Raw genomic sequence first — 15,106 nt, 5'->3', positions numbered from 1 at the left:
GACTGTTAGGAATGTGAAAGGAGGGTCACCTGGTCATCATCCTCTCACACCAGCAATCTTTGAAAGGCACCTTGTGACCTCAACTGTCAATCTGCTCAGGTTGCTGCTCCTAGATAGTCACAGTTTTGTCCTCATGCCCAACCCTGCCCCAGCTAGTCCCATAGCCTTTTAGTGTTGCAGGATTCTAAGGCTCTATCAAGCTGTCTCCAACCAGACATACCAGATGCCATTTTTCCTCTATTTCTCATGAATTCCTGTAGGGAGAAACAACACATTTTGCCATTTTTATTTTTACTATGGCATTAATCGTGTGCCCTCCAAATTCATATGTTAAAGTCTGACTCCCCAGGGCTGGTGCTGTGGCGCAGCGGGTTAAAGCCCTAGCCTAAAGTGCCAGCATCCCATATGGGAGCCGGTTCGAGACCCAGCTGCTCCACTTCCTATCCAGCTCTTTGATATGGCCTCGGAAAGTAGTGAAAGATGGCCCAAGTCCTTGGGCCCCTGCACCCACATGGGAGACCCGGAGGAGGCTCCTCCCTTTGGATCGGCACAGTTCCAGCCATTGCGGCCAACTGGTGAGGGAACCATCAGATGGAAGACCTCTCTCTCTCTCTGCCTCTCCTCCTCCTCTCTCTGTAACTCTTTCAAATAAATAAATAAAATCTTAAAAAAAAATAAAGTCTGAATCCCCATTGTGACTGTATTTCAGAATTAAAGGGAAGCCTCAGAAGAACCTGACCACACCTACACCCTGATCTCAGAATGTGAGCCTCCAAAGCATTGAAATCCTAGATTATCTTACTAAGATCAGAAATGAAATATCAGAAGTGGTGACACTGGGCCTCCAATCCAAAATGGGATTAATCAGCTTCAACTGAACTTCACCTCTCACTGGTAGAAAAAGCACGCTCTCTCCAGTGTAGCAATCTCCACCATTCATGCCACGTGAGTGGCATTTTCTCTCAAGCTTTTCCTTTCAATGCTCTTCCTTTCTCATGGACTATTTCCTTTGATTGTTATCCCAACCCTATGTATAATATCAATAGTCATTCCTGCAGTTGGTGGTGATATAAAAGTTCAAATATGTTTAATCTAATTATCTAAAACTCTCAGATATCCAGGTTAAGCCCTGAGTTCTAGAAAATACTTTTCACCTTACACAAAAATTCACTCAACATGGATTAAAGACTTAAATCTATGACCCGACACCATCAAATTATTAGAGAGCATTGGAGAAACCCTGCAAGATATAGGTACTGGCCAGGACTTCTTGGAAAAGACCCCAGAAACACAGGCAGTCAAAGCCAAAATTAACATTTGGGATTGCATCAAATTGAAAAGTTTCTGTACTGCAAAAGAAACAGTCAGGAAAGTGAAGAGGCAACCGACAGAATAGGAAAAAATATTTGCAAACTATGCAACAGAAAAAGGGTTGATAACCAGATTCTACAAAGAAATCAAGAAACTCCACAACATCAAAACAAACAACCCACTTACGAGATGGGCCAAGGACCTCAACAGACATTTTTCAAAAGAGGAAATCCAAAGGGCCAACAGACACATGAAAAAATGTTCAAGATCACTAGCAATCAGGGAAATGCAAATCAAAACCACAATGAGGTTTCACCTCACCCTGGTTAGAATGCTTCACTTTCAGAAATCTACCAACAATAGATGCTGGAGAGGATGTGGGGAAAAAGGGACACTAACCCACTGTTGGTGGGAATGTAAACTGGTTAAGCCACTATGGAAGTCGGTCTGGAGATTCCTCAGAAACCTGAAGATAACCCTACCATACAACCCAGCCATCCCACTCCTTGGAATTTACCCAAAGGAAATTAAATTGGCAAACAAAAAAGCGGTCTGCACTCTAATGTTTATTGCAGCTCAATTCACAATAGCCAAGACCTGGAACCAACCCAAATGCCCATCAACAGTAGACTGGATAAAGAAATTATGGGACATGTACTCTATTGAATACTATACAGCAGTCAAAAACAATGAAACCCGGTCATTTGCAACAAGATGGAGGAATCTGGAAAACATCATGCTGAATGAATGAAGCCAGTCCCAAAGGGACAAATATCATATGTTCTCCCTGATGGGCGACAACTAACTACGCACCAAAGGGGAAACCTGTTGAAGTGAAATGGACACTATGAGAAACAATGACTTGATCAGCTCTTGTCCTGACTGTTGATATACAATGTAATACTTTATCCATTTTAGTATTTTTTTTTTGTTCTAGTACTATTGGTTGAACTCTGTAATTAACACCCAATTATTCTTAGGTGTTTAAATTTTAACTGAAAAATGATCCCTGTTAAATATAAGAGTGGGAATAAGAGAGGGAAGAGATGTACAATTTGGGACATGCTCAATCGGACTTGCCCCAAATGGTGGAGTTAGAAACGTGCCAGGGGATTCAAATACAATCCCATCAAGGTGGCATGTACCAATGCCATCTCACCAGTCCAAGTGATCAACTTCAGTTCACAGTTGATCACACTGAGAGGTCTAAGAGTCAAAGGGATCACACAAACAAGACTAGTGTCTGCTAATACTAACTGATAGAATGAAAAAGGGAGAGAACGATCCAACATGGGAAGCGGGATACACAGCAGACTCATAGAATGGCAGAAGTCCTAAACAGCACTCTGGCCTCAGAATCAGCCCTTAAGGCATTCAGATCTGGCTGAAGAGCCCATGAGAGTATTTTAGGCATGGAAAGCCAAGACACACTGGGGAAAAAGAAAAAAAAAGAAGACCTAAGTGAAAGATCTCTGCAAGTGAGATCCCAGTGGAAAGAACGGGGCCATCAAAGAAGGGGGTACCTTTCTCTGAAGGGAGGAGAGAACTTCCACTTTGACTATGACCCTGGTGGAATAAGATTGAAGTCGGCGAACCCAAAAGGCTCCATAGCCTTTGCAACTCATGACAAGAGCCTAGGGAGATTACTGATGCCATAAACAAGAGTGTCAATTTGTTAAGTCAACAACAGGAGTCACTGTGTACTTACTTCTCATATGGGGTCTGTCCTTAGTGTGTTGTCCAATGTGAAGTAATGCTATAACCAGTACTGAAACAGTATTTTTACACTTTGTGTTTCTGTGTGGGTGCAAACTAATGAAATCTTTACTTAATATATACTGAATCGATCTTCTGTATATAAAGAGAATTGAAAATGAATCTTGATGTGAATGGAATGGGAGAGGGAGTGGGAGATGGGAGGGGTGCGAGTGGGAGGGAAATTATGGGGGGGGAAGCCAATGTAATCCATAAACTGTACTTTGGAAATTTATATTTACTGAATAAAAAAAGAAAATATCTCCATCAACTTTATGTATAGTAAAACATACAACTGACATCTAGACTTAAATACAATCTGATAGGCTCAAATGTTTTAAGATAGGAGTCACCCAGAGAGCAGCAGTACAAGACTTTTAGTCATTAAATATGACTTCACTGGATTTTGGAGTATTTTACAAAAATGTTAGAGGAAAAGAAAATGCATTTTGAGCAATTTTTTCTATAGCAGTAAAAGTAAATTAATTACTGGTTAATTATAAAATTTTATTTATCAGATAACCCATTTTCCTAGTCATCCTTATTAAAGTTACATTACTAAGACTCTAAGGAGTCTTAGATCAGAGGCTCCTAGTGCAATGACCTTGAGAATACTGCAATGGAGCTTGAGAAAATTATTACAACCACCTTTTTGCATAGCCAGGATCTGATTAAATGAACCTAAAGGACATTTTTAATGGGCCCTTTCATAATTAATCTAGAGTATGTCAATCTAGGATAGTGATAGGCTTCTAGCCCACATGCTGAGAATAGATACGTTAACATCCTGGGCCTTTTAAGAGAATCAACTCTTCTACCCAAACCTCCCAACCCCAAGAAGCTGTCTTTTTAAGTGACTCTGATTCCCCATCCCTTCAAGTAAAATGTAACATCACTCCCTTTATATCATATCCCACCCATCCCTTCCCCTTGAATATACCCCCAAGCTGTGCCCCAAAAGTAACAACTTACTGTCTCAGCCTCCTTTATTTTAGTCTCACGTTCAGTAGTAACTGGGATTTGCATATTGCAAGATTGAGAGGAATCAGAAGGTGGAGTTTGATCCTGTATTATTATGGAAAATCCACTGTAAAACATGTTATCTCTGAATTCTACTTCTTCTACTTTCTTAAAAACTCTCAATCAGCAGCAATTTTTTTTGGTGGGCAGGATATTGACAGTGGATAAATGGTGCAGTCCAAGTTATCAGGCAACTTACCAAGACACCTATTCTTTTGTACATTGGGGAAATGAGGCATTTGTTTCATTTAGAAGGTAAGAATTTGGAAGCAGAAAGCTATTTTTCAAATCTTGACTCTGCCAAGAGTTGGCAAGAGACCTTTGTGGAAGGAATTTAACCTCTCTGGCTCCCCATCTGCTAATGGGGTAATAATTACCCACCAGTTTTGTAAGGATTAAACAAGGTGGTGTATGTGCCCAGTTTATCAGGGGTCAATAAAATTAACTCTGTTATTGAACAGCCTCTAGCAGAGTGCTAAGCACAGAGAAAAGACTCAGTTGTTTTCTGCTAATGTGGTCTACCTGCTGATTACTCTCCTTTGGATAAGACTTGATCAGCTACATGGCGTCAGTAATCTTTCTCAGCAGAGTACTTTATTTTAATTCTTTGAGTGACCAGAAAGCAGTCAATTTTGTTGCAATGTTTTAGAGATAAGGCAACTAAATCCAAGAAATTTAAGGATATAATGCCAAGGAATCAGATGCAAATCTTTTTCTGTAAAGAAGCTTGAGAATATTTTCAAAGATTCTAGTCCACTAGAGCAAGCTTTCAAAAGTAGTAGTGTCTGACTCCACATATGCAAGTACAGTAGTGTAGGCTGTCTCACAGAAGACCAGGCCAAAGCCCAACCCCCTTCACAATGACTTCAAAGGAACAATACCCAATCTTGACAGCGTCCCCTCTCTTCAAGCTGCTTACTCCTACAGTCTCTGCTTCACCAGTTAAAGGATTTCTCTTGAGATGCTGATTTGTACTTGAAAAAAAAAAATGAACTTACACTTGGAAGCCCTGCTGCAATATTATATGATGATGTCATTATTTATGTAGTCTCAGCTGAGCCTATAAAAATCCAAAAGCCTTAAAATCTGTATCTGCAGTGAAAGATTTAGACAGCACTCTCCCACATCATTTACATACACATACACACACATATTCCCCCCAAATAGTTCTTTAAGTCCCAGACAAATCTTGCATGTAACTGTGTTCTTTCTGTTTTGACAATCTTGGAGCAGTCCCTAGTGAAGCTTAAGATAAAAATCACAAGCGTTGCAGTTCAAACAGGGAATAAAATACAAACATTAAAGGTGATCTCATGTGCTCAGAATTATGCCTTTAAAGGTCAAGTTGACTTGAAATGTAGACAAACAGAATATAGCATTTAGACAAGGGGTTTTCTTAACCCAATCTTAATGAAATGATATTTTCATCTTCATCATTAATAATGTTAATTGAGCCAATACATTTTTTCATGCTATTTTCTCTTTAAAAAAATCCTTCCTTATTTTTAAAATTACTTTTAAAAATTTCTTAGTTTAGAAGTAGAAACAGAGACAGAGAGATAAGCAAAAAAATATCTCCCATCCACTGATTCCTTCCCCAAATGCCTGCCATAGCTGAGACTGGGCTAGACAGAAGCCAGAAGCTGGGAACTCAGTCTCGGTCTCCCACATGAGAGGCAGGGACCCAACCTCTTTAGCCATTGCCACAGCCTCCCAGAGTTCACATAAGCAGGAAACTTAAATCAGGAGCCAGAGCTGGGAACTGAACTCAGGTACTCTAATATGGGATGCAAGCATCCTAACTAGCATCTTAATCACCAGGCCAAATGCCTCCCTATTTTCTCTTTATAATTTGGGGCTATGGCTATTTATAAAAACAAATATGCAGTAAATGATGGTTAAAAATCATGACCACAATCTTATCTTAGAATAAAGGAAATCCAGGACAACATTTATCTACTTTAGATACTTAATTGGAGGAATTTTTGTAGAAGATGAATCTAAGAACTCCTGAAAAGTGAAAAATAATTTTTTCATCTATAGCTTTTACATGTATAGGGTCTAGGTCAGTGGCAATACTAAAGTAGGAAGTTTGGAGGAGGCCTTTAACTCCCCCATAAACCTCATCAAAACCACCCCAAATAGAATACAACCTAAGTAAAAACCTATGTGTGTTGTTCACATTCAGCTTCAAAAGTAGCTGCTAGGCTGTTCTTCCAACAGCCACTGCAAACTTGGGACCTTGATGATCTGGAGACACCACTGATCCTAATACATCTGTGCTATATCTTCATAATAATCTCCTTCTGCATTTTCAGATGTTGTGTCATTTTAAGAGCATGGAGGTATGGAGCCTACACACACATACACATACACAATACACAGGAAAACACAAAATCATCCATTTTGTACAAATTACTCAATTACCCAAACGTGGCCTGAATTGTGTGACCTTGGTTGAGCTACTAATTGTTTGGGACCACAGTGTGCTCCCTTGTCGATTGTGGGCTTACAAAAGATGATCTGAGAAGATTTTTTTTAACCATGCTCAGAGCTTCAGCTTCCTAGTTTCATCAAATATCTCAATCCCTAACATCCAGAATATAAAAAGAGCTCAAGAAATTCAACAACAACAAAACAAATAATCCATTTTAAAAATGGGCAAAGGACTTGAACAGACATTTTTTTTCAAAAGATGAAACCCAAATGGCCAACAGACACATGAAAAAATGCTCAGGATCACTACCCATTAGGGAAATCAAATCAAAACTACAATGAGGCTTCACCTCACCCCAGTCAGAATGGTTCTTATACAGAAATCAACAAATACTGGTGAGGAAATGGGGAAAAAGGTACCCTAATCCACTGTTGGTGGTAATGTAAACTGGTACAGCCACTTTGGAAACAGCATGGAGATACCTCAGAAATCTGAATATATGACCCAGCCATCTCACTCCTGAGAATTTACCCAAAGGAAATGAAATCAGCATATGAAAGAGTTATCTGTACACTCATGCTTACTGCAGCTCCCTTTACAATAGCTAAGATATAGAATCGACCCAGATGTCCATGGACTGAAGACTGGATGAAGACTGGATAAAGAAATCATGGGATATGTATACCATAGATTTCTACACAGCAGTAAAAAAAGAAATCCTGTCATTTGTAACAAAATGGATGCAACTGGAAAACATTATACTTAGTGAAATAAGCCAGTTCCCAAAACACAAATACCATATGTTCTCCCTGATCTGTGGCAACTAGAGTACCTAAAAGATAATCTATAGAAATGAAATCTGAGATGTGATGACTGAACAGCCCTACTCTTGACTGTTGAGGAACAGTTGTTTTTTTTTTTTTTTTCCATACTATTTGTTGAACTTTTTACATAGTGTAGGGTTAGTCTTACCTGTATAAAGTTAATTGAAAATAGATCTTAGTAAAACATACGAATAGGAATAGGAGAGGGATGAGGAAGAAGGGTGGGAGTGCAGGCAGGAGGAAAGGTAGGGTGTGAAGAATCACTATTTTTCTAAATTTGTATATATGAAATGCATGAAGTTTATATACCTTAGATAAAAGGTTTCTAGGTAAAAAAAAAAAAAAAAATTCACTCCCAATTGTTTATCAATACCAGCTGTTGATTCTCTAAGCCCTGAGTCCCTTTTTATTCTTTTTCACCATTTTTCCGGAGTGAGAAATCCTTGGAGAGCAGGACAAGTATGGTAATGGGTCTTAGACGGTCCTGGTGCCAGGGGAGTCTACCGCTGGCCCCGCTTTACCTCTCCACCAGCAAATCTGAAAGCTGTCTGGGGTGGGGACAGCCTTCAGAGTCGCCCACCCCTTGGGAGATGATGGGAGAGAGATTACAAGGAGAAAACCATTTTGGCTTCATTTTCTTCCTTCTCCGCTTCAATGGAAACGAGGGGGAAATGTTTGAAAAGGAAACTTCTTGGCCCTGATTTTTACTCATAAAAGGACTTTGCGAGAGAGGGCTGAAAGCGCAAAATAAAGAACTAAAAAAAGCATCTGGAACTCCCTACAGGAGACACCCGCTCGCGCTCAGAAATGCTGGCTCTTCGCAAGCGGCAGCCCGGCTTCCCGGCAGGTGCAGCGGCCGCGTGGCGCCGGCGGAGGCGCGCCAGAGCTCCTGGGCCGTGGGCTGAGGCTGTGGGGAATGTGGCGCGCAGGCTGCGGGGCGGCGATGCGAGCTGGGGAGAGGCTCCCCAGCGATGCGGCCCACGAGAAAGAAAGCCTCGGGTCAGCATCCTGCCGGCTCCCAAAAGTAGATCTAATTATGACCGCTTACTTCAAAAAGAGGATTTAACCCAAAGCAGATTTAGCAGGGCAGTTTCCAAAGGACAGCAGGAATCCCAGGCATGACCTTTGAGAAAATCTTAAAGGCGTCACTGCCCCGGGAACATGGCGAGCCAAGTCACTGTGGCTGCCTCAGATCTCACAGAAGTCCTGAAACGCCAGCTAGAGAGACCAGGGTCTTACTGGGATGTTTAATATAGAATAAAATGTCTGTCAGAGCGTGCTTTGGACGTGCACACTGGTGCCCGGTCAGGGTATGGAGCTGAGGAAAACACTGACGGGCGGGGCAAGGGAAGACACTGAAGTATAATCCATTCTGTCAAAAATAATTTTCAAACCTTAACCTTCTTTGAAAGTTATGTGAAAGTCAAAGTTCTCTAAGATGATATGATATCCCAGTGGGGCTGATCAAAGTATCAAACGCTTAAGGTAATTGAAAGAAAAATCATTTTAGCTTTGATTTTTGAAAATTTTTATGTAATACTTTTCTCAGGAGAGACTTTTTTTTGTAGTTGTTTTAATAAAATTAAACAATTTCAAAAGAGGGAGGGGATTGGAGTTACATATCTAGCGTTGACCAATATGAGATTTAGTGAAAACACATTTAAGACTGGCTCATTATATAATGAATATAAAAGTACTCTGTGAACTATAAAGCTCCTTAATGTGAGTTATTATTTCAGTTGCTCTCACAGAACACAAAAATTAGGAAAACAAACAAACAAAAAGAACAGCTGGCTAAGTATAGTCACTGCACCTGTACAGCTCATATAAACCACCACATTGTGTTTAGCTTAGACAGGAAAATGCAGAAAAGACAGACATATGGTTCTAGGTCAAGTCATTTACAAAGCTATCCAAAAAATTCACATAGGCACCCCTTAAAATGATTAGATTTCAGATATTTTTCAATCAATATCAAATAAGTTGATACTCTTCACCTGATCACTCTGCAACACAGGAGTTCCAAACCAGGTGACTGGTGTGATATATGTTATTCATGTTGTCCTTAAAACACTATTTGCACCATTTGTAGCTTGAGGCTGGAAAGTTCTCAGAGATTGAGGGAGTGGGGTTTATAATCACCGGTTACCCAAAAACGTAGAATCAGATCATCTATCTGTTGAAACATGAAGCCGGTAAACCTTATTTTACAGGAGCTTAAGACAAGCACAAAGAAACCATAATTTAGGGATACAGCACTTAACACTTCAGCCATTGTTCTCTTCCACTTCTCTTTCCCCTGAAGTCATATGCCAAGTCCAATAATAAATAAACATTACCAGTAATAAAAAAAATGTTTAACACAAACCTATTCTGCTTCTTGCTTTTATTTACTCTTTTGTTGGAATAGCTCTTCCTGGCACATAAACTAATCTGAGAAAACCAGATCTCTTTTTTCGTAACTAAATAGATACTAAAGCCAAAATAGGGAAAGTTGTTCTTCAGTGGCTCTCAGTTTGCAAGTCCTAAACACAGAAGCAAATGTGCCTGGTAACTCAAACTCCAGTGTCATTGGTTTCAAAGATTTTGGAATTCACAAGCATAACCATTCAGCTGAGGGAAGGAAAGGGAAGGGCAAGAATAATTTAAAGAAGAGTTCATTGCAGTGACTTTCCATTTGGGGTTCTGGCTTCAACTGCGGCAACTCTTGGCCTGAGAAAACTAACTCTACTAGCATAGATAGACATCACAGCTCAACACAATCAGTTTCCGTTTGACTTAGTTTGGTGAGTGTTTTTTCAACATTGTTCTAAGAATAAGCAGGAAAGTTAGAAAGAAGACAGTCCTAGTCATCAAATAATTTATTAATTCATAGCCAAATATTAAGATTTTTCTACATGGATTTTAAGAATGAGTTACATTCATTTACAATGGTTAAGTTCAAGAATTTGCTTTCCTGAAAAGAGATTTCACCCCAAAGAAGGGAAGTAGAGTACTTCAAATGGAAGACAATTTGTCAGGAAGCTTTTCAAATATTGGTGTATTACCGATCAAATTCAAATGTAAGTTCCCTGGATTTCTTTCTAGTTTTGTGGTTTTATAGCTTCTAACATCAAATGTAGCACCTTAATTATACTCAGATAATATGGAACATCTATCTCCCTGTCTAGGGTCACGAACCATTGAGAAAACAGAAGTAGACCCCGGGCACCTGCCTGTGGTGTCACCGTATGGTAGTCTGAGCCCTGACTGGAGGAGCAGAGGTGAAAGCTGCAGGCATCTGGATGTGACTGGTGACGAGTGTGCAGTTACCTCTCCCGCTCCTGCTCCAGCAGGTTGGTGAAGTCGTCGCTCTTGTTCATGTAGTCAGTGTGCTTATGCTTCTCGTTCTCCAACTCGTACACGGTGCGCCTGTGACACTTCTCTGCCAGCAGCAGCTGCTCTAGCATTCGCCGGTAGGTTTCCTTCTGTTTTTCTTCAAGTCTGTCCAGCTAAGTAAACAAACGTGCAAAAGAGCTTAATATTTTACTTCATTTGCATATGAATAAGTTGTTTGCATTGGTCTAGTGATTTATTACCTGATGGGGAAAACATTGAGCCTGGTGTTCCTTGCCATTTCTCTCATTCCATCTTTTTCTCTAGGCCAGCTGGCTTTATAAACTAGTCATAATCACACTGAAGTAACTTCTGGCCTCTTGGCACTTTTTCTGTAAATATCTGTATGGTTCCTAAACTTTCAGGAGAGCAAACTCTTTCCCGTTTTTTATGGACAACACAAAGTCCTCTATGCAGAGAGAAAGAAGATAACAACCCTCAGAAAAGTTGCATGCTCCCCTACCAGACTTCTCTGTTGGGATGTAATTATCATCATCACAATCTTTCCTAAGGCTTGCAGCTACATGCATTTCTAGGAAAAGTATATGAAGGATTCAAATCCTCTTTTCTCAAGAGATTTTAAGTATAGAAAAGATTTTGGAGAGTATATATCTCTAAAAGAGGCCTTATTAAATATTATTCCTGGGATTTTTGTTCCTGTTTCTCTGGCCAGACTATAAGATCTTTTTTAAAAAAACTTTAAAATTTATTTCCATTTTATTTATTGTTAAGTTGAACCAAATCTTACAATACTGAAGTTTTTGAGTACTATTCTACTCTCTCCCTTTTAGACTCTAGGTTAGTATTTTTCAACATTGGCACTGCTGAGGCCATGTAACTCTTTATTATAGGAGGCTGTGCATTGGAAGATATTTATCAGCACCCCCATTATGCAATGTCCAATGCATAGGGAAATGTTTAACAACACTCCTGGGCTCTGCCTACTAGATGCTAGTAGCACCAACACCAAATGTGACAATCAAACTATCCCAACATTGCCAAATGTCTCCTGGAGGGAAGCCACCATGCCAATTGAGAACCACTGCTATATTGAAACAGATGTGTCTAAAACTCATTCTCAAATGCACAACCAAATCCCTAAAACCCAGTGGAGAAGCCCCACATGCTACCAGCATCCCTGCTGTTCCCCTTAAGTTTTCTGTTTGTCCTTTAGTTTTAAGGAGAATTAGAGATTCTGTCTCTAACTGCAGGATGTAATAATCATGAATGGATCATTTTTGGGGCCCAAAAGAAAAGATAGCCTGACTCCATCATCCTGGTGGTCTTTTTTTAAAAAAAGATTTATTTATTTTAAAGGCACATTAAGAGAGAGAGAGAGGAAGAGAGAGAGGGGTAGGGCTGAAAGAAAGAAAGGTGGGGAGAGGGGACAGAGGGAATCTTCCATCTGCTAGTTCACTTCACAAATGCCTACAATAGCCAGGGCTGGGCTAGGCTGAAAGCCAAGAGTCAGGAACTCCATCCAGGTCTTCTACCTGGATGGCAGGGACCCATGTGCTTGGGCCATGCTGTCTTCTCAGGCTCATTAGTATGAAGTTGGATCAGAAGAGGAGGAGCTGCTACTCAACCCAGGCACTCTAATATGGGATGTGAGTATCCTACGCAGTATCTTAACCCACTATACCATAGTGCCCATCTCATTCTCTGTATCTTATTACCATATGTCTGCTCCCTTTGTTTAGGAACAACTGACCAGACAGAGAATGGTGGAGAAGCCCAGGTTAATTGGTGGCTGATAATATCTGAGATAATCAGCAATTGGCAAAATGTACTTTTATGTCTCTTTTGCACTGAATAGCTCATATTATAAAATATTCTCCCTAAAACATCTCACAACTTTCTTACAAATGTGATCTTCTTGGGTCTAGGTGGCTTATCCAGAGACTCTGAGGACAGTTGCACAAACTGTGGGCTCTGGAAATTCATTAATCATACATACTGTATATAATGGCTCCTATTAGGTTGTCAGCATCCACACTGCAGCTCAGCATGGAGGAATGGCTTTGATTAATGAATAGTGAAACTGGAATGGACACCTATCACTCTTGAAATATAGCTTCCACTTTGAAGGAAACCAGAATGAGATCAGCATAACCCCAAAGGCCAAAAATCTACCAAGGAAAGAGTGCCTGGAAGTCTTATTCTAAAGAATCAAGTTGGTGGAGAAGGGCTTGAGATAGAGGAAAAATTACATTCTGATTTAGATAAGAGGATCATGGTTGAGGATGTACTTTTACCTATGTTACCTGCAAAGGGCTAATTGGAGAAGACACAAATCTACTTAATAGGAAATACAAGGTTGGTATTTTTTTCTTTAAAGATTTAATTTATTTATGTGAGGGGTAGAGTTACAGAGGGAGGGAGAGACAGAGAGAAAGGTTTTCCATTCACTGGTTCACTTCTCAAATGGCCACAACGACCAGAGCTGCACTGATCCAAAGCCAGGAGCCAGGAGATTCTTCCAGGTCTCCCATATGGGTGCAGGTGCCCTAGCACTTGTGCCATCTTCCACTGCTTTCCCAGGCTATTATCAGAGAGCTAGATTGGAAGAGGAGCAGCCAGGACATGAACCTGCACCCATATGGGATGCCAGCATTGCAGATGGAGGTGTAGCCTACTATGCCACAGTGCCAGCCCCAAAATACAATGATTAATGATCAAACTGGACTTATACAAAAGGAAAAGAGTACTCTCAAAAACAGAGTTAGGGGCCGGCGCCGCGGCTCACTAGGATAATCCTCCTCCTTGCGGCGCCGGCACACCAGGTTCTAGTCCCGGTTGGGGTGCTGGATTCTGTCCTGGTAGCCCCTCTTCCATGCCAGCTCTCTGCTGTGGTCAGGGAGTGCAGTGGAGGATGGCTCAAGTACTTGGGCCCTGCACCCCATGGGAGACCAGGATAAGCACCTGGCTCCTGCCATCGGATTAGCGCGGTGCGCCGGCTGCAGTGCGCCGGCCGCGGTGGCCATTGGAGGGTGAACCAGCGTTAAAGGAAGACCTTTCTCTCTGTCTCTCTCTCTCACTGTCCACTCTGCCTGTCAAAAAAACAAACAAACAAACAAACAAACAAAACCCGAGTTAGGGAAAGAGAAGTGTTGCAGTAATCTTTGAATCACAATGAGTGACCCAAGGAGAGGCCAGAGAACAGAGCAGTGTAACTCTCTACAAAGGATTTGAGGATCCAGAACAAACTAAAAAGCAGATAGTCTCATGAGCTCAACTGGGGGTCCTTCCCTTAATGAATACAATAGCTATTCACAGTGGTTATATACAATACGGACAGAATACAATAGCTAATCACAGTGGTTATATACAATATGGACAGGTTTAATAATTAAAAATTGGGAGGATCAGGGTAAAATATTTGAAGCGTTATTTGATAAGTTTCAGGGTGTCAGCTGTTATAAATAGAGTTGTCAATATTGTTCAGAATCTGAGTAAACATGCTCATCTTGCAAAGGAAAGATGAGACAACAAAGGGAGACTCAGGTAGGACAACAGCAGATAGGTCCAAATGTGGATGTGGTATGATAAGAAAAGACCCGTTAGTGAGGATTACCTAACTCAAGGCAGGAAAGGAGGTGAGATCTGTGTTAAGCAAGAATACTCTTAGCAGACTCAGGTCTCCTTGATTTTGCATCTCTCACTGGGGAAGACCACACAATATGGAATGTGGAAGGTGATCTTAGAGAAACAAATGTCTGGGTTTGAAAGCATAGAAGAAACAGAAGCAAACAAATGGAAACATTCTGATATCTGTAACATAGTAATAGAGGAAGAAGGGGATCACATGAAGAAATTGGTTAAGATGCTAAAACTATAACAAAAACAAGAACAGCTCAGCTGGGGCCTTCCCATGGCAGGAAATGCTGTGGCACAAGAAAATATGTTTGTTGCCTTGAAAACTCAGGACAAGTTACTCAAGAGTTATAAAGCTCAAATGGGAGGGAAGGCTAAGTTCTGAGGAAGAGTAGCTCTTGGGTAAGATATGATCTGGGGCTGTCATTGTGGCACAGAAGGTTAAGCTGCTGCCTGCAACACCAGCAACCCCAGTTCAAGTTTTGGCTGCTCCACTTCCAATCCAGCTCCCTGCTATGCGTCTGGGAAAGCAGCAGAATATGGCCCAGGTGCTTGGGCCTCTGCCACCTTCATGGGAGACCTGGTTGGAGTTCCAGGCTCATGGCTTTGGCTTGAGCCAGCCTCAGCCATTGCAGTCATTTGGGTTTGAACCAGGAGATAGAAGATTCATATTCTCTCTCTCTCTCTCTCTCTCTCTCTCTCTCTCTCTCTCTCTCTTTTCAAATAAATAAATAAATGGGTTTCCTAGACCTGGGCAAAAATAAAGAAATAGGACCTAAGAAGCTTTAAA

The 15,106-nt window shown here is 40.9% G+C and overlaps 1 protein-coding gene across 5 annotated transcripts in view; it reads right to left on the bottom strand.

The window, feature by feature from the left end:
* FILIP1 (filamin A interacting protein 1) overlaps positions 1-15,106 on the bottom strand; it is a 268,181-nt gene that overhangs the window by 47,294 nt on the left and 205,781 nt on the right. For all 5 annotated transcript variants that reach the window (XM_089333003.1, XM_089333004.1, XM_089333005.1 and 2 more), the window contains exon 4: positions 10,660-10,838. In XM_089333003.1, coding sequence (XP_089189129.1) covers positions 10,660-10,838 — 179 coding nt within the window. The remainder of the gene's footprint in view (positions 1-10,659; positions 10,839-15,106) is intronic.

Source organism: Oryctolagus cuniculus, chromosome 5, assembly GCF_051225735.1.
Source record: "Oryctolagus cuniculus isolate XC-2025 breed Fujian yellow rabbit chromosome 5, ASM5122573v1, whole genome shotgun sequence".
Classification (NCBI taxonomy): domain Eukaryota; kingdom Metazoa; phylum Chordata; class Mammalia; order Lagomorpha; family Leporidae; genus Oryctolagus; species Oryctolagus cuniculus.
This window is presented reverse-complemented; position numbering and strand designations above follow the sequence as displayed.